Raw genomic sequence first — 24,853 nt, forward strand, 5'->3', positions numbered from 1 at the left:
CATGCATAATTTTATGATGTATGATTCCCATTAGCATCTGGCCTTTGGATTAACTGGAACTAAGAGGAGTAGAAGGTAGTTAATTTCTTTTTATATCACTATTTGCAATATCTATATTTTAATTAACCAAGCAAAACTGTCCTCAAGCCTGTGAAGATTTGTAACAATGCTGATAGGAGAGAATGCATGTCCTTAGACCATTTTCTTCACACAGAAGCAGCTGCAAGAGCCTTAGGAGTGAAAGGGGCTCTGGATGCCTTCTCTGCAGTAATGATCCTGCAGGTCAGCACCAGGATCTCTGCCTGGACTAGAGATATGCCAGTGATGACAAACAACAGCATGTCTTCCCTCTTTATCCCTCGGAAACCTGCTTTTGGGAATGGTGGCACATCCCTGTTCCCAGGTTAAACAGTGAGTGGAAGGCAAACACTTCAGGAATTAGTCATATCTAGACTTAATAGAAGAAAAATTGCATTTTCTTCTCAATTTTCCCTTAACCAAATAAATTATTGAAATTGCACATTTTAAAATTGTGGCAGTGAAAACAGCAATATGCTTTTTTTCAGTATATTTTTTTTTAACTCTAAATGCATGGACTTTTTGGGATCTACTAGTAAAAAATTAATTTCCTGGAAGATATAGTGATACATAGATAAAACTTATCCAAGCTAAGGCAGAAAATCATTAGAACTCTGCTTACATTTCTTTGGAATTTTTAATCCAGTATGACCATGAACTGTCTGACCCAATTCTGTGTGGATGAGCACAGAACATTTCTAAAATGATTTGTGGCCAGAGTATGTATTGTAAATAGATGAATACTAGCAATGTAACTCTCTTTAGTTCAGGCACTGTTGAATCAGCCATTAGTAATATTAAAAAATAGTGGTGAGATGTGAATGACAGAGGATGGAATGCCCTGTTCTGTGAGATCCCAAGGTTTTCAGCAGCCCTGGATACAACCAACCATTAGTACAAAGAACTGTGTGTACCAGGTGATGTCTGAGAGTGTTGTGATGGCTGTGGGGTACTTGAGTCAGAAAGCCCTAATGAGGCATAAGGAAAAATAACCTATAGGGAAGACATTTTTATTTATCTGGAAAGACACAGTATGCAACAATGGAAAGAATAGATACACAAAGCAGGGCAAGATACAATTAGAGCAGAAGAGTGTGGCTATCCCAAAGTAGCTAAAATCAGCTTCTCAATATCACACTCGTTTTGTCCACGTAGAATCTTAAAATAACCATTTTCTCCCCAAGATTTTCCCCAGGAATTTGCAGCAATTAAAGAAAAAAAAAAAAAGAAGGAAAAAAAAAAAAAAAAAAAAAAAAGAAAAACCAAATGAATTTTAATTTTAAAGTAATATTTTTAAGAGCAAGATAAGATATGAATCATAAAGTTAATATATTGTGTTAGTTTCTTCTTTAAGAAACAGACTTTCTGAAATTTGGCGCACTGAGAAATGGAATGCATCTTTTTCTAATTTCTAATATTTTGTTCCTTTTTTTTTTTTTATCAAAATTTCAATTTTAGAACCAGGGTTAATATAAATGTAATACTATTTCTACAGTTGCAATAAAATTAAGCAGAAATTGTTAGACAATTCAACTATTGGCTGGAGAGACTGGTCATGAAACAGCCATTGTCAAAATTGCAATTATTCCAGTCTGCTAAAGACAGTTCCAAGATATTAAAAAGCTGACTTTTAATAAATTAGATTTTGTTCAGGCAGCTATTGACATATTGAATGATTTAGTTTCTAATGGAGTCAGTAAAGTTTTGCCATAGATGTAAATGAACCTACCACAAGCCCTGTAAACTCTATGTTCCATTTGCTGAACGCATGAACGATGATATGAGATGAGATGTTAATCACAACAGAGGTGACACAATCTGACTTAACTCTAAATGAAAGCCTTGTTAATGTTTTATTTTTGTATTTTTTTTCCAATGTTGCTTAAATGGATAGACTGTATTTTCCAAATGTTTTAACAAATAATATTATTTGGTTTTATTGAGTCTCGCATGCAGACATCAAAAAGAAATGAGTTGTCACGGGAAATGTGAATAACATTTGAGAATTTGAATAAGATTTTAGACAAGAAAGACAGTGTAAGAAAAACCACAGATAAAGGTAGGAGGTTAGATGAAACAGGCCTTTGAAGTGAGATAGGTGATACTATAGTTGAAGGGTTATTATAATAAAAGTTGCTGGAAAAGGAACATAATTATGCAGAGGACTTTATGGTGAAGGAAAAGAAAAAAAAGGTGTTGAGAGAGTGAATGAATGGAAAGTATTTTGTTTTAGAGAATGTTATAGAGATTTTCTTGTACCTCAAACCACAGTGGTATGGATTCACTTACCCAGAACTTCTGTTTCTGTCCATTTTTGTCAGGTAACGCTCCCCACCTGTTACAAGAGATAGCACTGGTGAGATCTTTGATGCATATATCCACATGTAGCTTTAAAAAAGCAACCAGAAATTAAAATCTTGTCTTAGTTGCCCCACTACCAGTATTGGAACAAAGCCTGACTGATAGATGTCTCCCATTTAAATAACAAGCTTTGGTAATGATGATGAAAACTAAGAGAAATATCCTGCAAGCCCCAAAAGCTAAATTTCCATTAAGGAATAATAACTAAAAAAAACCGAAAAAAAACCCAAATAACAAAAAAATGCAAGTGTAGTTTTAGTTTGTCATTACAAAATCTGTTTTCATTGACAGGATCTCCTCTCCGGAGAACTCGCCAGCTGAACTGAACTGAACTGTGAAGAATTTCTGAAAGCAATGTAAACACATTTTTTCAATTCAGCTGAAGATCCCTAGGAACATTTTTGTTAAAGATCTCATCCAACACCTTCACAAAAATATCTATTGTGTTTTGGATTGAAAATGTTGTCAGCTCTTTTCTGCACAAATTAAATTGCTGACAGCCTAATTTGTTTTTCTGCACAGTATGGGGGACAACCTGCAAACTTACTTGATGTTTCTTTGACATCTCTGAAGACATGGTAAAGGTTGTGGCAATATCCATGAAACCACACAAAAGATTGTCCCCCCCTGGCAGGTGATGGGACTTTCATAACTGTGTAGTTGAAACTGAACTGTACAGTGCTCTGAGTTGTTAACCCTCACTGTGTACATATGCAGGGCAGAAGAAGCTCCAAGGCTATCATCTGGATGGAATTCTGTATGGAAAAGCTGCATGGGACACTTTAGGTAGCTACATACACTTGGTATGTCTACTGATTGTTTAAAGAGTTCTGTCGTGTTTTGCATTTAGACAATGAATGCTTGTCTAGGAACTACAGGTCATAATGATTTAGTGTCTGTAAAAGAGCACAAACAGAAGATCAAAGATGGGGTTTTCTGTAGTATAAAATTAATCCTAGAATAGGCAAAATTACATTGACAGGGTGTTTATTGGTGTATATCCCACAAAGGCCATGTGTTTGCACTGTATTTGAAGTCCGCCGTTCAGTTTGAAAGGCAAGCAGCAAAAATATGGTGAGGAATCCCACACTATGAATAGGGGAGTTAGAATGTTTGTGTCATCTTTGTCAAAAAATTTGAACACCCTCAGTGGTGTCAGCTCCCCGTGGTTAACAGTAAATCCTAGTGGAAGAGGAATAACTCTACTCCCAGCCAAAGGAAAAGATAAGCAAGATAAATTAGTGACTAGAAGAGAGGTGAAATCTGGATTACAGTTATAAATACAAATTGTAGCTACTGCTCATTAAATGCAAGGAATCATAAAAACAATATTAGTCATGACTATTGAATGTGATTGTTTTTTAAAAAAAAGCTTCATGATGCTTTGTATTTGAATAACCACATGCAAGTTCAGGGATAAGCTGAACTTTGCCATTTCTTTGCCATTTCTTTGCCATTTCTTTGTCAAATGTATTTCAGATACAGCCTGTCGGGACTCCATCAATGGCATTTCTGGGAATTACTTGGCTCGCTCAAAATAATATACTTTCTAAAGGGGGAGGAATTCTTTCAAAAACTGCTAAGTAGAAAGTGTTTCTGCAGTAGTATCTTTAGGAAAGGAGAGCATACTTTCTAAAATAGATTACCCTGTTTTCTAAAATAGATTTCTGAGCATAAGTTTTGCGTTCGGTCTTTTAAATTTCTCTTTTTCCTTTTTCTACACTTCAGTAGTTTCTATGATTTCAGCTTTGTTGTTGTAGCAAACTCATTCTGCATTGTTTCCCTTAGTTGCAACTATCAAACATGTTATGGCATCCGAGCACACCTCCTACCTGTCTGTAGGCCAGGGAGAAAGAGTTAATTGTCATATATTACTCTATAGATAGAATAAGGGGAAGAAGTCCAGGAAAGAATGCATCAAAAAGAAATATCCCAAGAATTAAGTGATTTAACTCCAGTGGGATTAGTTTCCAGATGCAAATGACAAAGACTTAAATGTGTTTTGACACATTCTTGGACAACATTCATTAAGGAAGAATAATAAATTTTTTTGAAGATTATAAAAATAAGCTAATAGCAATTTTTAAGTTTTGGTTTTACGATTACTCCAGCTTGATATTTACTCAAAATGAATGGTATTTCAAAAGCAAACAGATGCTGGACCTCATTACTCTCAGAGACAGGGAATCTATTAGGGTTATTTCTACAAAGATTTAGACCACTAATATCCCTGCCTTTCATGTTTTTAGGAACAATTTGCAACTTCACCCTGTCCAGAATGTTTGTTTTTATTAAGAATAAAAAGAATAGATTTTTAGGGAATCATTAAGGAGAAGGTCTGCTTATCAGTTACTAAAAAATTATTTCTAAAAAGGGAGTTTTCCTCTAACTAACAAAAATATTCTGTAAGAAATGCTTCACTTTGTTTTTCTAAAAGAAACCATCATGTTCTTTAATCAAAAATGACTTCGAATAAAAAGAAGTCATTTCTTCAACACCGCATTCAGTCCCTTTCAGGAGAAAAAATCTGCAAAGTTTTCCCATGTATTCAAGGGAAACATGATACAGCTGACTGCAAAGAGAATTCTGCCACTTTTTCAGGTAAAAGGTTGAGTACTTGTATACTTCCATAAAAGGATTTGTATAATTTTGTGTCCCATTTTATATAGCAGAGGCACCTTAGCTGTCCTTTTCAATAATAAATTTCCCTTGATATTAGTTCTGCAGGAGTAGGCCCTGAATGCACACCACTGCCTGACAGTTAAAAAACCAGAATATGTAGGCTCCTTCAGTATTCTTTCACTGAATAGAAACTGGTTTTGTTTGAACATTTCCTAGTTGCTTTTACAAGAAACCGTAACGACACAATGAAGGTGGACTTCATTACCTCTTGATAATTCATCACACCTAAGTGCGGACCACAATTAGTGTTAAAAAAAATGAACTAATTTGTCTCTCAAATACTGTGTTTCCTACACTGACATTGCAAATTTGCTGTCACCACAATGGCCAAGCAAACAATGAAATCTCAGTCAACACCAGTGTTTTCCCATAGTCTATACAAATACACACTGCAGCAGGACCCACAGAATTTTCCTGTCCCTCTCATCTTGACCTGGTTTATTTTAATGCTGATGTTCTGCTTCTGTAAAAGGCTCATGTTACTACCTTCTGCAGACAAAAAGAAGGTGGGACAGAAATACATGGAATCTAAAACTTTTCATTTCACTTTCTTTCTTGTACTAGGTTGCAGAACTGTTATAATGCTCCCAGACAAAAAAAGGCATAACTATTGCAGATTATTGTCCTATTCTTAATTCTGTAGCACCACATCACAGAATCACAGAATCAGCCAGGTTGGACAGGACCCTTGTGATCATCAAGTTCAACCCTTGATACACTACTGCCATGGTTACCAAATCATGGCACTGAGTGCCACATCAGTCTCTTTTTAAAAATTTCCAGGGACAGAGAAACCACCACTTCCCTGGGCAGCCCATTCCAATGCCTGATAACCCTCTCTGTAAATAACTTCTTCCTAATATCTAACCTAAATCTCCCCTGGCAGACCTTAAGTCCATGCCCTCTTGTCCTACTGATAGCTGCCTGGGAGAAGAGACCGACTCCCCCCTGGCTACACCCTCCTTTCAGGGAGTTGTAGAGAGTGATGAGGTCTCCCTTGAGCCTCCTCTTCTCCAGACTGAACACCCTCAGATCCCTCAGCCCTTCCTCACAGGACGTGTGCTGGATCCCTTCACAGCCTCCTTGCTCTTCTCTGGACCTGCTCCAGCACCTCAATTTCCTTCCTGAACTGAGTGGCCCAGAACTGGACACAGCACTCGAGCTGTGGCCTCACCAGGGCTGAGTACAGGGGCAGAATCACTTCCCTGGACCTGCTGGCCACGCTGTTCCTGATACAGGCCAGGATGCCATTGGCCTTCTTGGCCACCTGGGCACACTGCTGGCTCATGTTCAGCTTCCTGTCAATCCAGACTCCCAGGTCCCTTTCTGCCTGGCTGCTCTCCAACCACTCTGTCCCCAGCCTGTAGCTCCCCATGGGGTTGTTGTGGCCAAAGTGCAGGACCCGGCACTTGGCCATGTTGAACCTCATCCTGTTGGAATCAGCCCAACTCTCCAGTCTGTCCAGGTCCCTCTGCAGAGCCCTCCTGCCTTCCAGCTGAAATCCTAGTACCTTTAAAAGGCCTGTATTTTCACATACTCAATCAGATAGAATTTTAGTTCTCTCTTTTTTTTTTTTAATAATAATAAGGATAGTCACTGACTAGTATAGTCTTCAAGAAAAAACTTCTTAGAAAATGGTAGCTAGAATTTCAATCAACAGTTTTGCCTGGACTTTACAGCAGGACACTTGTGTCAAAATATCAGTGAGTTAATAGTTAAATCATTCCTAGAAATCTACTGTAATAAATTATATGGAAGACAATATCACAGATTTAACTATGTTAATCATGATAGAGATTTTCTAATTTATTTCTCATTGCTGTAAAATATTTTTGGGGTGGCACTGTTTAATTTTTAAACTATAACATCTGATGTTGATCTGTTTAACAATAGTAACAGTTTAACAATAATAAAGGAGATGGGGTTTTTTCCCTCACAAAAAAAAAAAAAAAAAAAAAAAAAAAAAAAAAAAAAAAAAAAAAAAGGATTTAAAGCCAAGGTTTCTTTAGTCAAGAGGAAAATAATATGGGCCATGACTTCTGGTGGTTTAAGGTGTTTGGCTTTATTCTGAGTCTACAATCAAGAGAGGACAAGTGTCTTCAAAGCCAAAACCAGATGTCACTAACAGTAGTCACTGGTATCTATTTTAAGCCTTTGGAATTCGTAGAAGTGAGTCATTTAAATCAAATCTTAAAGTGCTGCTGCTCTGCCTGGCTATCCCCTCAACTCTAAACCACAAGTTTTTGCCTCACATGTCAATTTTATCTCCATTAGCATGGCTTTTTGTGTTAAGAAACATTCAACTAATGTGGTGGGTTTTTTCAGGGCATAGATGTTTCAATGCCATTTAATGTGCTTCACTATTGAATTTAAAGCTTCCAGTGAATCACTGATAAAAACAGAGGGGAAGTGCATTTCCCGTTAAGGGACAACTCTCAGTGCTCTCTTATGAAAGTTCTTTGTCATTCTGAGGACCTTTAAAACATCTGAAAATCTATCTTGTTCATGAAACAGTATCTAAGGCTTTTAATAAAATTATTCTTGTCCCCTCCCAGCCATAAGGCAACAAGCTATAGATTTGATTATAGCCAAAGAATTTAGCTTTTGGGGCGTTCCTGAATTTTCGTTATTAAGGCATCAGCAGCTGCAGCTTTTTGAGGGAAGATATGGATCAGACATTGTAGCTTAGCACTGAGACTGAAGTGATGCTGGGGAAAGAGTCTGAGAGAAGATTTGTCTGAATAGGCTGCAAACACTAGTGGATACTTTCCTTCACTATGCCTAACTTTGAGAAGAGATACATTGGAACTTGAACTGAAACTATTTAAGCCAATGTACTATCTGCCATAGAATGGCATTTTACATCAAGAAATGTTTACTTATCCTATTGAGCAGGAACTTTATCCTTTTTTTCAAGTTTCCCTAAGATAGCCTGAGGAGCAGAAGGAATAGAAGATTGGGAGAAAACAAACAAGCAAGCAAACAAAAATCCCCTATTTTACAGACAATGTGCTATAGAATAAACTTGACAGTTATTTTCTGCAGCCCTAGCTTAAATCTGTAGATCTGAGAGATAAATCTGCTACTAAAATAATCTTTGATGTGAATTCAGCCTACTTAAAGACTTTGAGATAAAGACGATAGCATCTCATGTCATTTTCCAGTCATTAGTCTTCTTAAAATACCAGAGTGCAGCTGAAAAAGTGAAAACTACCAGACTTTGACTAATTTGCCTCCCTTAGTCCCACTTCACTATTTTTAGTTTCATTGTCTCTTTAGGTTATTTTCATTCTGATGTCATTAAGAGCTGTAATTGCAATTACATAAACATAGATCCATGCATATTTGTGTGTACATTTACACAAGTATACATACAGATGAAATTCTCAAGATACTATCTTACTATAAATGTTAGGTACCGCTCAGTTGGTAATTTTGCTTTTAAGCTACTTTATGATGCCATTACAAGTGGGATTCCTTCAGTTTAACCCAGGCATTTTAATATTAGCTCTGTAAGTCTGATATTACCTAACAGGTTCTTTTGTAGTCAACAAAGAGATCCAATATCCAACAAAGGAATTCAGCTCACTCTAAGCTATATGCCTAGGACAGAGCAGTTGAACAGCCATGGAAGATAAAGGGAAATTCAGCTACCTCACAGAGACAGAAATCTAACTTTTACCCACCAATACTTACCTGTTGTATATCCCAGTCTCTGTAACTCACTTTTTCTGCTTATCTTCCTGTCTTTGGAATACAGATACAGAATTATTTTGAGAGATCCTACACCGCCAAAGGTCAGTGGGGTCAGCCCATCCTGCCTTCAGATTGCTGAAAGCCCTATTTCACTGTCCATAGACTGTGGTCAAAGCCCAGCATCTCTGCTACCCACAACACACTCCACCTGCCTGTTCCATGTTTTCCTCTCCTACTTCCATGCTGCTCTGTCCTTCTCTATTCTCCCTTTGAGCCTCAGGATGCACAGTACAGTGAAGAGAGACTCCTAGTCCTGTCAGAGTGATTTTATAAATGAGCAGCCTTCAAATGATAGAAAATAACTCGCAATTTCAAGTGCAGAATGCACAATCAAGGTGACTCAATGAACAATTAGGCAGTTTATGTGTCCATTTCTGGTTTGGTACAAATTGCTCTTTCAAGCTTCACAAAAATTTGTTTCCACTTTATGACTCAATCACCTGACATGCTATACAATTCCTGGGCTGTTTAAGGCATTCTCAAAAATTATTCTGAGAGATTGCAAATATCAATTCAATATGATCATTCATTATTATGACTGCCTTTCACAAATACTTAATCTCTTTTACAGAAGGTGTTATAAATAAAAAATCAGACATCAATAAACATCGACCCACATAAAACTGCTTTTTTTGCATGTTTCTGCTTTTTTTTTCTCTTCAAGAACTATCTCTGTCAAGCAGAATGCAAGTAATCATCACTATTTTTATTTGAAGTTCAACTTTAATAAGATTCTCATGAGTTTTTTATTTAGGTCAAGGAGTTTGAATTATCCTTTTCTCAAAAATAGCCCACTGAAGCCATCTTCAAACAAATATAAAAAACTATAAAAAAACCCAAAGCTATCAAAAAATGTAGGCTACATATTTTACATACAAATTAATTCCAAGCAATGAATGATATGAAAAAGTGATAACTTAATCCTGAAGACACTAAAATCTATACAAAAGAGTGTTTTACACTCTATGGAGCAGAATCAAAATGAATGTCTGCACTTGTCATTGCTAAAAACCCAAGTACAACTTGCCTTGGACTCAGTCTCCAATTTATCAAACTTCAATTCATTTATTACAATTATAAGATGTCTGCAAATATCTTTATATGGCACTATGCTGGAGGTCAGAATACTTACACACTAGACAATGAAAAGATGGGTAACTTTTTACATTGCTGGAACTTCAGCAGCATTCAAAATAAGAAAGTTAGTAAGTAAATGCATTTCCCACAGATTAAAAGGTTGAGGTTTCTTAAATATTTTTCCTTCACTTCTCATGTCTACCATGTGTAGCAGTTCATACAGTACATCTTCAGTATATCAGACAACTTGATTGGTTTTTCTCCTACTCAGTGTTTTGCACTAAGTATTCAACACAATCCTCTGCAGGGAGATGCTGTTCTCAACCAAGGTGTTCAGTGTTTTTTCATGAGTGGCTCCTTGCCCAAGGGCAGCCTTTCAGCTCCCATTTAATGCAGCATCCACTTCAGCACATGAATAGCCCTCATTCTCTCTCCCATATCAGCCATCACTTTGTCCCTGTGTGCCATTCTGGCTCAATCACTCACCTCATTAAGTTATTCAGAACATATTTTGGGCACCACATTTGAGGGAATAGCTAACATCACCCTGATCTTGCCCCAAGTGTGCTTCACAGCACCTGCTCTCAAAGCCTCACAGCAGCTCATCCCTGAACTGAGGTGTCCAAATTGCTTTGCAAATTTGACTGCCTCATTTTTGGAGGCTGTTCCACCTGGAGAAGAGGAGGTTGAGGGGTGACCTTATTACTGTCTACAACTACCTGAGAGGAGGTTGTAGTGAAGCAGGTGTTGGTTGTAGAGAAACAAGATAAACCAGGTGCCTTGAGTTGCCAAAGAGTGGGTGTGAGTCCACCTGTGCCTGGTTAGGGCAGGCCCCTATTTCCAGGGGGCCAATAAAGGTGGGACACACACCCACAGAGAGAAGCTCAGCTCATTCTGATGTGAGGCAATGGAGAAGCCATTAGCTTGTCAAGTCTTAGGAGCAAGAAAGGCTCTTCCCGCTACAGTTGGCCTCTTCTCCCTAGCGACCAGCAACAGGAAAAGAGGTAATGTGTTTATTAATGTGTTTAATGTGTTTTTTTGGACCAGGGGAGGTCCAAATTAGATACTAGGGAAAATTTCAATGATCTTATTCATTTCTCATTGCCTTGGAGATAGGCATTGAAATTCATAAACAGATACTACGTATCATAGAATCATAGAGCAATTTGTGTTGGAAGGGACCTTAAGGATCATCTAGTTCTAATCCCTTTACCATGGGCAGGAACCCCTTCCCCTAGACCAGATTGCTCAGAGCCCCATCCAATCTGGTCTTCATAAACATATTTTCCTAATTCGGTCCTCCATTTTTCCATGATAAATCCCAATCTTTCACTGCTTGACAACATTGACTGTAAGTGTACAGGAGCTTTTCAGCTACTAGGCCTAGTCAATACTTTTTCAACTGTGTAGGGTCAAAAATGATCTTGCACAAGCCTGCTACTTCTCCTTGTTGTTCTGCCACTGTCAGTCTCTGTGTAACTACTTCCTCGGTGATCTAATAAATTCATCCTTGCTTATTCTCTCCATGTCAAAGAATAAAGTCCCATGCTGTGTTCTGTAATTCAAGTGCATGCCTCATTAAATACTTGTCTTCTTAATACAGTGGCATGGGACTACATTTGAGGAAAAATCCTCTCACATATTGTGCACACTATTCTGCAGGAGTTTTAGTCCTGAGTGCATAATTTTTGTGCATCCCATATAAAATCGGAAGCATCCAAGCAGCAGTTGATTTCTGTTTGGGGCAGGGAAACCCCAGGCTGCTGTGCCAGGAAGCTCTGCTTGATAATTAGGAGGTTACTGGAAATTTTTATGTTTCCATTTGCATTCTGCTTGGTGGCATGTTTGGAGGAAATTGTGTCAGTTTTGTTTACAACCTAATGTTCACATGGAATATTTGTGAATACTCAGCAAAATATATTTTATAAACCGGTATATTTGAAATTTTAGAGCAAATGTTAGAGAAGATTAAAAGATCATGGGTCTGCACCTCTTTCCAATGCTCTCTAAAATTCTCAGATAAATAAAAATGAAATTATGATCTTATGTTAAGAGTTAACTTCACCACTGATAGTGAAACATTTGTGCTCTAAACTGGTCATTGGTATTTTATTACATTCATGACTGTCAGATGAAAAGGGTAGAAGAACATGCTTTACTCACCCAAGGAGTTTGACTGAATGAGTTTTCCATTTAGATCCTGCTTTCTGGGAGTGTCTGTAGATTCCCTCTTTGTAAAGGAAAAAATCTTCATACACTTTCATTATAGCTATAAAACAAAGGAAAAAATCATCACACTCAGCAAATATTGCTTCTGTTCTAGTTTGCTCTTTGCATTTTCCCAGTGGGATTTATGCTGTGTGTTGGACTGCATAATTATACATTGCAATTACAGTTTATTACTAATTGCTCAAAAGTCCCATGATGTGATTGAATTGAGTGAAATATTCCACTAGTGTTCTCTCAAAGGTTTCTCGTCAAGTTCATTGGATTTCCCTGTATTGGAAGCTCCTCATCATGGACTTCTTTCAATACAGTAAAAGAAATACTGCCTCCTGTAGGTTTACATAGGTTTTTTTTAATACCAGTGAAATCTAAATCAATAAAATAAATCTCCTCAAGGTCTGTGTATAAAATCTATAATTCTGACAAGTATCTGCATATTCCTGAAAAGTATTTAACAGGCAATGTATATCCTGTGAACTATGGTAGAGTGATACATATGCCTGCCCTCTTCTGAAACTCAGAGTTTATTTAAGTACATAGAAATCTCCTTATGAAAATCCAGGTTTTCTGTAAAGTGTTCATCATGACATTCAGCTAAAAGCATGGGTAAAAAAAAGCCTTTGTTTCCAGAAAAATGTAAGGCCAAAAAGCTGATGAACTGGAAATTTTGTGCAAGAGAATTTATATTACAATTTGCATTATTTGTCTATTCATAATTTCCTAGGAATGCAATTCACTTTGGATTTTATAAGAAAAATGTTTTGGGTTTCTTTTCAACATTTGTTCTGCCACCTTCATACCATTTGATTTGTTATATGGTGGGCTACTAGATCAAGACAAATGAAAGTATCTTCCAGATCCACATGACCTTTAGATTCCAGTGAATCAGAAGCTTTAAATAAAAGCTTAACTCCAAATTACTTTTAGCTTATGATTTAAAAAATCTCTAAGTGTTACACAGCTTTGAACTTGAGAACTGGTGAAATCCAGTTTCCTAAGATCTTGCTTTGTGGGAATCCAATAAGGTACAAGTTTCCCTGACCATTTTGGTCTTGTTAGAATATTTATAACATATGTGCCTGGTATAGATCTTCAGTGTCCTGTAAGGTGAGCTCATGCTGCAGGTTTTTTTCTTTCTAGCACACTTTCCTATTTCTTTCTCCTACCTGAATATTTTTCATAAACTTGAACAAAATTAACTATTCCAGTCCCTTGGCCTCTATCATATCTGGCTGAAAATAAAAACATTCATAAATTTTAGGGGTTGAAAGAGAACAGCTCAAAACCTGGTCAAATGGGTCGATTTACCCAGGAAACCTGGCTAAACAGATACTTTGCTAATGGGGTTGATCACATAAAAAAATGTATGCCGATACCAACACATGGGGAAAAAGCAGCTGTGATGCTACCTAGGTGGTAAGCCCAGGAGAGAGCTATATCAGTTAAATCATAATAAAAGTTAAATGCTTTTAATGAATAATATTACAGGTCCTGCCAAGCTGCCTGCAGAACCAGAGCTCATGCATATTGACAGCAACAGACCAAGTGGAAAATAAGCACAGAGTTAATACCTGGTTTCTAGCTGCATGCTCAGGACTCTCTTAGAGCTCTCTGCAAAGGTTTCCTCCCTCCCTCTGGCCCCAGGTTTATCAGAGCCAGGAGTTTAACTCCTGAGGATGTCCCTGCACCACAGCACAAAATGAGCTGCTGGGGTTTCTGAGCTGCCAGAGTAGCCTGGAGAGGGGAGAGCTCAAAAGCAGTACAAAAGAACAGAAAGAGGGAAGAGGACTCGCACTGGCCTCAGTCCATGTTAGTGTTAGAGAGATGAAGAGTAATTAAAGAAATTACTGTAGAGGCTTTCCTGGATCTTGTCATGATATTTTGGGTAAGGCGTGGCAAAGAAACAGAGGTGAGTACAAGGTCTGCAAAATTCTCTTCTCTCATGGGAGGTCTGAGGTTAGAACTCATCTATTTCTAAATCATGCTGTTCTTGGAAATCACAGCCTGTATGATCAGTTTCAGAAAACAATTTATTTTTTTATCAGCAGCTCTAAATCTAACACCTGTTCTTGGCTCTGTGAAGAAACATCATACATAAATTAGTTTCTTAAATGAAAACAAAAGCTTTGAAATGTGATACCAGAATAACTTTAGTCTACATGAGAGAATTTTATCCATTACATATTAATTTAACATTTAGTGTACGTGTATATATTTCTGTATATATATGCAAATATATATACTTATGTGTATTTATATACCCTACAGTCAGGAGAATACAATGTTTAGAATGGGCTGGGCTAAAAAGTAGGGTGGACAGAGAGACAATTATTCAAAATCAAGCACTGAAATATCTATTTATTTATTCAGAAACTTTATCCTGTTATTAACTGCGACTTGGACACAATGAAATGATCACAGTCCACCACCCAGCTATTTTCCTTCCCTCATAGAACAGATTTTGCATTTCCACAATGAATTGATTAATCACTAGTGAATCAGGAGATGCTGTGATTTTCATAAAGTTGATTATAGCTCATGAATGAGCTACCTCAGTCATAATGAGCTGTCTGATCATGCATATAAATGCAGCAGATTATAAGATTAATTTCTCTATTGATTCCTCTGCATAAAATTCTTAATAAGAATTTTTATCTCTAAGAAATATCAAGGTACAAAAAACTAAGTGGTCTTGCTACAAAAGGAACTGAAGAGTTTACATAAATGTAGCCTGTCCTAATATTTTCCCCAGGTCATTTCCTTATGCCAGCAAATTAAATGCTTTTTTTCACCAAGATCATGATAACTGAAATTATAAGTTTGGTAGGGGAAAATCTGTGATGTATTGTCAGCAATGTGTTAGCTTTTCTTTTATTGAGACTTACTAATTCGACAGAAAGGATAATTTTCCTGCATCAGCACTATAAGCCACAGTATTTCCTGAAGTACATTAAGAAAAAAAGGTTAGTAGGCAATATTAGATTGTCTATTTGAATGTTTCCAAAACGTTAATTAAATTTCATTGTGTTTATTTGAAAATGGAATTTTAAAAATCTAATGTTTCATCATTAGCACCTGAAAGTCCTAATTGTTCAGGTCTTGAATCATATAAAACAATGACATGCATCAGAGAGAAATTGTCATTCAAATTTTAAACCTGTATAACAAAAACCAGCCAGCACGGGTTTAGGAAGGGCAGGTCATGCCTGACCAACCTGATCTCCTTTTATGATCAGGTGACCCGACTGGTGGATGCGGGGAAGGCTGTGGATGTGGTCTACCTGGACTTCAGCAAGGCCTTTGACACCGTCTCCCACAGCATCCTCCTGAAAAAACTATCAGCCCGTGGCTTGGACAGGAGCACCCTGTGCTGGGTTAAGAACTGGCTGGAGGGCCGGGCCCAGAGTGTGGTGCTGAATGGGGCTGCATCCAGTTGGCAGCCGGTCACTAGTGGTGTCCCCCAGGGATCAGTGTTGGGCCCGGTTCTGTTCAATATTTTCATTGATGATCTAGATGAGGGGATTGAGTCCATCATGAGCAAATTTGCAGAGGACACTAAGCTGGGGGGAAGTGTCGATCAACTGGAAGGCAGGAGGGCTCTGCAGAGGGACCTGGACAGACTGGAGAGTTGGGCTGATTCCAACAGGATGAGGTTTAACATGGCCAAGTGCCGGGTCCTGCACTTTGGCCACAACAACCCCATGGGGAGCTACAGGCTGGGGACAGAGTGGTTGGAGAGCAGCCAGGCAGAAAGGGACCTGGGAGTCTGGATTGACAGGAAGCTGAACATGAGCCAGCAGTGTGCCCAGGTGGCCAAGAAAGCCAATGGCATCCTGGCCTGTATCCAGAACAGCGTCGCCAGCAGGTCCAGGGAAGTGATTCTGCCCCTGTACTCAGCACTGGTGAGGCCACACCTCGAGTACTGTGTCCAGTTCTGGGCCCCCCAGTTCAGGAAGGATATCGCGGTCCTGGAGCAGGTCCAAAGGAGGGCAACTAGGCTGGTGAAGGGACTCGAGCACAGACCCTATGAGGAGAGGCTGAGAGAGCTGGGGCTGTTCAGCCTGGAGAAGAGGAGGCTCAGGGGAGACCTCATCGCTGTCTACAACTACCTGAAAGGAGGGTGTAACCGGGTGGACGTTGGTCTCTTTTGCCAGATGACTTTCAACAAGACAAGAGGGCATGGTCTTAAGTTGTGCCAGGGGAAATTTAGGTTAGATATTAGAAAGAATTTCTTTACAGAGAGGGTGATCCGGCATTGGAATGGGCTGCCCAGGGAAGTAGTGGATTCTCCATCCCTGGAGCTATTTAAAAAGAGATTGGATGTGGCACTCAGTGCCATGGTCTAGCAACCACAACGGTGGTAAAAGGGTTGGACTCGATGATCTCTGAGGTCCCTTCCAACCCAGCCAATTCTATGATTCTATGATTCTATGATTCTATGAAAACATTTCAATTACATTCCTACACTTCCTCTTTCCCAATTGTTAAAAAATATATGGTTTTCTTAACTTTGAATGTGTCCAAAAATCCAAGTACATTCATCACAAAGAGGGTGACTTTTTACATCATGATCTTCAAAGGATCTTGAATGGTTTCCAGCTATTAAACATAGTACATTAGATAAGACTGGCCAGAAGCACTTTGTAAGTTCTTGAGGAATGACAGCTAAATGAATAATGGAAAAATCTCTTTCAGTAGCTGAAGATAATTTGCAGGATATTTTGGAGGAAAAAAAAAATTATGATCTGGTTTTAAAATTAGAATTATACCTTGATGGCATTTGTAGCATGGGAGGACAGAAGAGAGAATTGGTGACAAATTTTTAACTTATAACTGACTCATTTTAAAATTTCATTACAGCAAAAAGAAAAAAAAGGAAATTATTTCACTCAGTGATATACACCTTTGGTTAAATACCCTTCTTTAGATCTTGATTTTTCCACATACAGCATCACCTTAACCTGACACAGACATTTCTGTGAAAAAGCATTGATATTTCAAAAAAACGTATGAATTATTCAGTGGTTAAAATCTAACAAATGGCTGACTATATATTATTTTCAGTATAAGGTGTAGTACTGACAGATTAATCTAGCAGACCTGGACTACAAATGAAGTATTAAAGAGAGGTCTGAAATTGTATATTCAGGATCATATTTTTTCATTTTCTTAAAACAAGCAGAAACTACTGTATTTATTTCTAGATCAAATGCAGCAAAGTATATTTTGATTGAACAAAAAAATTTGGACAGAACAAAAGGCTCATAATATTGATCTTCTTAAGCCTGAGTGCAGTTTAATTACAACTGCCCACACAGAGAGCTTGAAGAAGTAATTTCAGCTCCATGATACACTGAAATAAACTAAATCAATCCATTTCAATCAAGACCATTTCAGTAATAAATTGGAGGTTATGAAAAATTGTTATATAATTGAGGGTAATAGAAATGCAGAAGTAATACAAAGCCTGAAGTAAAATGCTTTGGCTTTGTATCATCCATCCAAGATGGGTGGACATCCACCTCTGTGATTTTCCTCCCTCACCCCACATCCCAAATCCCAGCACCTCTCTAGTTACACTGGCCTGGGAGATGAGCAGGAAGATGAATTTTCATGTGCTGCCAGCACCTTCCTTGGCTGCAAACAAGCACTATTTGGGATAAACAACTCTTTTGCAGTCCTTCACTCCCTGCTCTAAGAAGTGAGGGATCTTTGTTTGCCAGGTTAAGCAGAAAAATTCAAAAGTGACAAGGTGAAATTCTGGGGGTGTTTCAGCACAGAATGATCCCAGCCCTAGAGAACAGAACTTAGCTAACACCTAACTTCTGCACAGCCCCAAATTGCTATTTCATCAGTGAAAGATCTATCATGAGGAAAAGGCACATTTACACTCCACAGATTTTGTGCAAATTTTCAGCAAATCCAGCTCAAGCTCATTGTACTCATGATGGGCTCTGAAGCTGTAAAGCTGCCTTCAGGGACACTACTTCCCACTGAATGTCCCTCATTGAACTACAGTCTATGTGTCTGTTTTGATCACTGTGGAAAGCAATATGTTTTCTAATATTTTGGTACAAGGACATAGCACACTTCTATCATTTCAATAATAAAGTTATCATCTTCCAAACTTACCCTACCTTGCACTGGTCCTTTGTCCATGATTTCTTTCATTATATCGGTTTCCTGAATGAAGGAGAGAGAGCAAGGGAAGATAAAATATTAACTAAAATTAAAACTGGTTGATGTGCATGTATATGATATAAATATGCAATGGTACTTGTATTTCTGCTAGAGAATATTTGGTTTACCAAATGAACAAAACCTTCAGAAGCATGTTTAAGAAGCACTAATGCACAGTTAAGACTTCATACTTTTATATTTCTAATTTCTATAGTATCACAAAGAAACATCTTTAAAGAGATGATGTAAAACTGAGAAGCTACAAAGAATTTAAACTTTAAATACAAGGGCAGTATAAAGAAAAATTCACAGCTGTAGACTTCAAGTAACATTAACATATTTCTATATGCAAGATCTCCTTTTCAAGATCCAGAGGAGAAAAATGCATGACGCAATTGGTGAAAAGCATGAACTTACTTTTGAGGAGACCCTGTAGTGAGAAGCACTCCGGTATAACCGATTGGATTTTTCAAAAGGATTGGGACAAGGACCATTTGTATAGTTTTTTCCATATTCACTTGACACATAACAATGGTTTTCACCTGACAGCCCCAGATGGTTGTTCCAGAACGATGGATAACATGCATACGATACAACTCTGTTCGAATGCAAAAATAAATAAATAAAGAAAAAAGTTCATAAGAAGCTTGCTTGAATATTCAGTTTTATTTCAAGCTTTTAACTATTTCCCAACTGTTGCATTTCAAGTAAATCTACAGACTCCCTCATTCTTCAAAAGTATAAAAGTTTGTTGAGATAAAGAGTCCTATGCTTGTTTTTAAAGGTTTTAGTACAATAACTGGCGTCCTGTTGGCAACAAATATCATACTTTTTCCCAAGAGAGGTATAACACTTTGAGATAAATACTAATAGCTTAATTGATACTAGCAATGTAACTCCTGAAAAGGGAACTGAACCTCTACTACTAAAAATACATGGGAGATAAGTAGAAGTGAGAATCTATTCTCAGAAGATGATAAACTCAGAGTTTTCAATGAGTTAATGAACAATCCAGCCACAGAGCAGGATTAGGGGAAGCATTTGGATGAGGGCTGGTGACTGAGTTCCTCCCTCTTGATTCATGGGGGTAAATAAAAAGAACAAATTATCTGGACTGATGCTGGCAGGAGCAACTTTACCCAGATCAATATATGACATAGAATAAGCAAGACTGGGTAGGCATCAGAGAGATGGAGTTTATTGCAATTTTACAATTTTCCTATTTTTCAGTAAAGTTCAGACTGTTCCAGTTTATGCCTGGAAGTGAATGTGGCCCAAAGGACAGAGACAAACTTTGTGACTTATAACATGTGGCACCCAGTGGGCACAAAAGGCTGGGGACTATCTCAGGAGGCTCTGGCTATAGGGCTCCTTCTGGCAGTTCCTGGCTAATGACAGCAATCAGCCTCTGAAAGAAACAAAAAAAGCAGATTGCCCCATGATATCATAGGGGTGTATGTCTGATCCCTACAGCTCCTGAAAACAGCCTGGCTGTTTCATCAAAAAGCATCTCTCTCAAAAGATTTATAATTGCTGACAGAGTTTTCACTCACACATACAGCAGTTAATTTTTTCTTACTGCTTACTGCAAATTTGCATTAAAGCTTTCAGTTTCAAGGTTTTAGAGTTTATCTACAGGAAATATGAATCATTTTCAACACTTTTAAATGAAAGTCTATATTCCACCAAGATTTTAATTTAAAAATATTAAATCCAGTAATCACTGGGCAGTTTCTATCCTGACTGAGATATAAAACCCACAAAAATAGATTTATGAAGAGAATCATGGGGAAAATGTGCTATAGCAAATATATGAAATATACTTATTGCTTTAAGTGCAACAAAGACAAATATTTTAATAACAAGAAAGAGTCTCTCCAACATGCTTTTAATTCCAGACTTCAAAGACTCAAAGTCTTTTAACACTGCTGTTGTCATAGTAGTCACTGTGAAGAAGCTGTGATAACTCACCTGAGACTTAAATCCCTGCTAATTTTGAATTTGGAAATCTCCAAAGTACTAAATCAAGTGAACTTTAAAGCAGAGGCTAAAGACCCTTATTGCATCCAAGAATGGAAAGGGGCAATGAAAAATAGGTGGTTTCAAGGAAAGGTTGAGAGGGGGTTTAATTCTTTTCCTTGGCAATACTTCAAATGAACTGCTGCTTAATACAATGTTTTTTTCAACATCTTATCCTGGATTGTTCAGCCATTTTGACTCTTTACTAGCTGAACATATTTTTTACTTTAATAAATTGAAGAAAACAAAATATCTGCTTAAAATGTACTTAGTAACGATCTGAAATGCTCAAAGGCACACCAGTCTTACCACTTACTATTTTATCCTTTTAATAAGATACTGGAACCTCCTAGTTTTCTACATTAAACTGCTAGATGTTTCCAAAACATTATACACACTTTGGTGATAATTCCATGGAGGCCTATTAGAAGGCTTCTCTTAAAGAGTATAATTAAACAGTTCAGTGAAGTAGAATATTTTAAAATAGGCAGTCTTGTAAAAAGGATATGTATTTAAGTAGCTCACCAACTATATTTAATCTTTTCTCTAACCATAGTTTCTGCAGTCATTATTAATATAATGTAACAGCTCTTTGCTGAAATGTGAGTGTGTACATGATGAGGGATAATGGTTTTATGCTGGAAGAGGGTAGAGATTTAGGTTAGATATTAGGAAGAAATTCTTTATTGTGAGGATGGTAAGGCACTGGAACACGTTTCCCAGGGAGGCTGTGGATGCTTCATCCCCGGAAATATTCACAGCCAGGCTGGATGGGGCTTGGAGCAACCTGCTCTAGTGGGAGGTGTCCATGCTCACATCATGGGTGGGGGGTGGAACCAGATGATCTTTAAGGTCCCTTCCAACCCTATGATTCTATGAAGCATGAGAACAGTAAACTTTGAAAACATTACCAGAAGACCTGCCACAAGAGTCACAAAAGAAAAACATAAATAAATGTTTACGTGCACACATTCACATACAAAATATACTGGGAGCAAGTAGCATCCAGGGAGAAGCAGCAAAAGCCTGCAGTGTGTTGATACAGCCTTGGCAGAATTAATCTGGAATAATGATTATGTGTTCAATCTAAGGAAATTTTTTGTGGTTTTATTGTATTTATATGTTTTAATTGTGCGATGAGAATATAATCTAAAACATTAGACTGTCATTAGCAAGTTGGTTAAAATTAATAACGGTAACATAATAACCCGCAGCTCCTAAAACCCAAGGTACAAATTAGATAAAGCTTTGATTAGAAGCAGTATTTGCATTTAAGTTTGTAGCCTTTTTACCACCTGAAAATTATTATTTTCTTTCTCATTATTAAATACTACAAGCTTTTCATTTCCTGTAGCAGATAAAATAGATGTTTCCAAAGCACACTGATTCTTCCCAAAGTATGACTTGCAATGGAAATGCCTAAAATTAATAATACTTAGAATACAGATTGATTCTTTAATTAACAGAGGAAGACAAAGAGAGAGTTAAACAGTGATTCAGTGCCAATTATAGCATATTTCACTCCTAATTGGGTACTCAGGGATTTTAAAAATCATGCCTCAGCACTGGGCTACCGTCACTGAGCTTTATGGAAGTCTTCTATTGACTTCACTGGGGATAGTTTAGACCAGCACTTGATTTTCCTGAAAATCTATGAAATAAACTGAAATAAGCACTTTGGAAATCAGAAAACCAGAAGGTTTAAAATAGTCTTAAACACCTGCAGTGAAAATTTAAAAACCCACACAGAAAATCAATGTGCTCCTTCCCTATTGCTGGATATGGAGATAATGAAAGATATTGCAATATACTGGCTTATAAAATAAAAGTCACTTGAAAGTGTGACGAAGAAAGCACTATTTAACAAGGCTCATTCAAAAGACATTTCATTTTTCTTTGCCATAACTATCAATTCTTTTAATTGGCAAAGGTAAAGGGTTATGGATTACAGCCTTGTGAATCAGGAAAATATGTCATGCACCAGGAAAAGTGTGTCAAGCAGATCTAAGGAGTTCCCAGGATTGTGTTGGTGATCTGAGGTGCCCTGTTTGCACACTTCCAGGCTTACATCAGTCAGAAAGCCTGCTCCACACACCACTTCCATGATGGTAGGTCATGGGTAATGGGGGAGAAATCATCTCACTGCTGCCTTTACACCAGCACCAGCTCCTGTGTGGGGACAGCTGGGAGGGTGACAAAATGCCTCATGAAGCTTCAGCCTGCCTTTCCTTATAGACATAAGCTGACTCATATACTTAAACTGCCTCTGCAGAACAGGCTGTTTCACTGACCACACTGCTTCGGGTGAAAAAGAAAATAAAATGCAGCTTTCTGGTGTAAGAACAATATTATTTTGGGCTCATGGTGATTATGTTCCTACTACAGGGATAACAGACAGAGGGAATAGAAGACTAGGAGATTGTTCCATTGCTATGTTCTTTAGGGCTCTTTAGCCTTTTCTTTAGGACACTGTCACCAGCTTGATTAGATTTTGCTTTACAAAATAACCAGTGTTTGATACTTTGGAATATGCAAAATGTTGTCTCATGCAACTGGGTGCTTACTCAAGGTTATTTAACATGGAGAACCTGTGTCCTAAGAAGCACAGAAGTTCTGAACCCACTTATGGTATTGTCTTTGGCATTTAAAAAATCCTTTCTTGTTCCTCTTGCCATTAGAGAGGTTACCCGTTTCCCCAGTTAATTACAATGTCTAGAGGTAATGTGTGTCTTAAATGGCAACTGAGAACCCTCATTCAAAAGACTTCACTTTTTTTTTTTTTTTAGTGCTTTATTGTTTTTTGCTTCGTGAAGGTGATTTAAAGGTGTACAGGAGAGAGAAGTAATGCAGTTAATGCAGTAATGAAGTAATGAAGTAATGCAGTTAATTTGACCTAGGACAGAGATAAAAGCCTCTTTTTGAAGGTCAGAAACCATAATCAAAACACAAGGAAATTGCAACTTAAACATCTGGTTCAAGTTAAAATAATATAAACAGATAGATAAAATATTTACCCATGTGTTTTCAGATATCTCCAAGCACCATCAATACTTCCACCATTGCATCCGTGTTGATTACTTGTATCACAAGAGATCAAATTCTGAGCAGAAAGGTTGTCTGTGATCTGACCCTGGGAATGAATTGCTATTCTATCTGCTGCTACACCTGTTTTGAAATAAGTTTTCTGTTATCAAAAGCAAATAATTATGACTTCACACACCTGTTAGAAGGACTGAAATCCAACCTCACTATTTTCTGTCTTTGCAGGTAACTTCACAAATCAATGCTGATAATCTGTACAGACTTTCAAGAGAGTGAATTGTGAAACTACAGGATACCATGAAGGACTTGACTGTAATATTATAAATCCATAGATTTACTGGTTATCATAAGATCTCACATCTCTAAGCATCAGATAAGACATTTTCATTATTTAGTCCACACCATGTTTGTAAATGCATATTCATTTCTGGCTGACTTCAGCAGAAGCAAATACTTCCCCCATCTCTCTGCAAACAAATCCCCAAAAATCTTTTCTCTTCTTTCTACCTTTCTTTCTTATATTACAGAAAAAGTAAAACCACAAATTACCAGTCCTACAAAGAAGAAAATTCAAGACTGAAAATATGTATTGTTTTTACTGGAAAAACTATATGAAAATGCTCATTTAATGTATATATTTGGGATTCGCTGTAGCTCCTCACCATATCATACATGATTGTTCTTCTGAGATAGACACCTGAGATGTCTGAACTCAATCAAATAGTCATAATTCTGAGTACTAATATAATTATGCACTGCTTTAAACACAGAACAAGTGAACTAATATGTGAAATTAAGACACTTCTTTCTTTAATGAGTGACCCTGAAACAATTCTTTAGCTCTAATCACAGTCATTACTTGTGCTCACATTATATTTTTATTATTGTTAGCCTTTCACATTTGAATGGGAAAAAAAAAAATTAAAATCCCTTGAAATATCAAACCCCATCAAAATCAACATGAACTTGAGTGAACTTTGGACAAGACTGCAAAAAAGTGAATCTGCTTATGGCAGCTGGTAATTACTGTTATGTACTTCTCTGAGATGTCACATGGTAATGAACTTGCTTTCATGAGTTTATTGTTACTGAAGAATTTTTGAATACTTATACGAATGATGATAAGAAAAAAGATACAGCAGTGCTTGTACATTCATTGAGCATTAATTAATCTTATAAAGAAGGATTGAAAATCCATATTAAAAATGTTAGACGAACCTAAACAACGTGGGGATGTATCTCATAATATTTCACATTTAAATAATTATGTGAATTAAAGTAAAAATTTTCACTTATGAAAGGCTGAATATCTATAAAGCCTTTCCCATGGTGAGATCTATTAATCTGTGCAGCAATCTGTCAGGAGAGCTATTTAGAAGCACTCTTGGTTTTCTCTTTTAAACACTGAACATTATATATTGATAACAGAGTG

At 37.3% G+C, this 24,853-nt stretch overlaps 1 protein-coding gene across 1 annotated transcript in view; it reads right to left on the minus strand.

The window, feature by feature from the left end:
- Positions 1–612: 612 nt before the first annotated feature.
- Positions 613–24,853, minus strand: part of TINAG (tubulointerstitial nephritis antigen) — a 40,210-nt gene continuing 15,969 nt past the window's right edge. Inside the window, exons 6-11 of the mRNA XM_008495639.2 lie at positions 23,394–23,544; positions 18,778–18,958; positions 18,318–18,363; positions 12,118–12,223; positions 2,368–2,413; positions 613–1,287 (exon numbers count right to left, since the gene is read on the minus strand). Of these exons, the coding sequence (XP_008493861.2) occupies positions 1,177–1,287; positions 2,368–2,413; positions 12,118–12,223; positions 18,318–18,363; positions 18,778–18,958; positions 23,394–23,544 (641 nt within the window). The 3' untranslated portion in view covers positions 613–1,176. The remainder of the gene's footprint in view (positions 1,288–2,367; positions 2,414–12,117; positions 12,224–18,317; positions 18,364–18,777; positions 18,959–23,393; positions 23,545–24,853) is intronic.

Source organism: Calypte anna, chromosome 3, assembly GCF_003957555.1.
Source record: "Calypte anna isolate BGI_N300 chromosome 3, bCalAnn1_v1.p, whole genome shotgun sequence".
In the NCBI taxonomy this organism is placed as follows: Eukaryota; Metazoa; Chordata; class Aves; order Apodiformes; family Trochilidae; genus Calypte; species Calypte anna.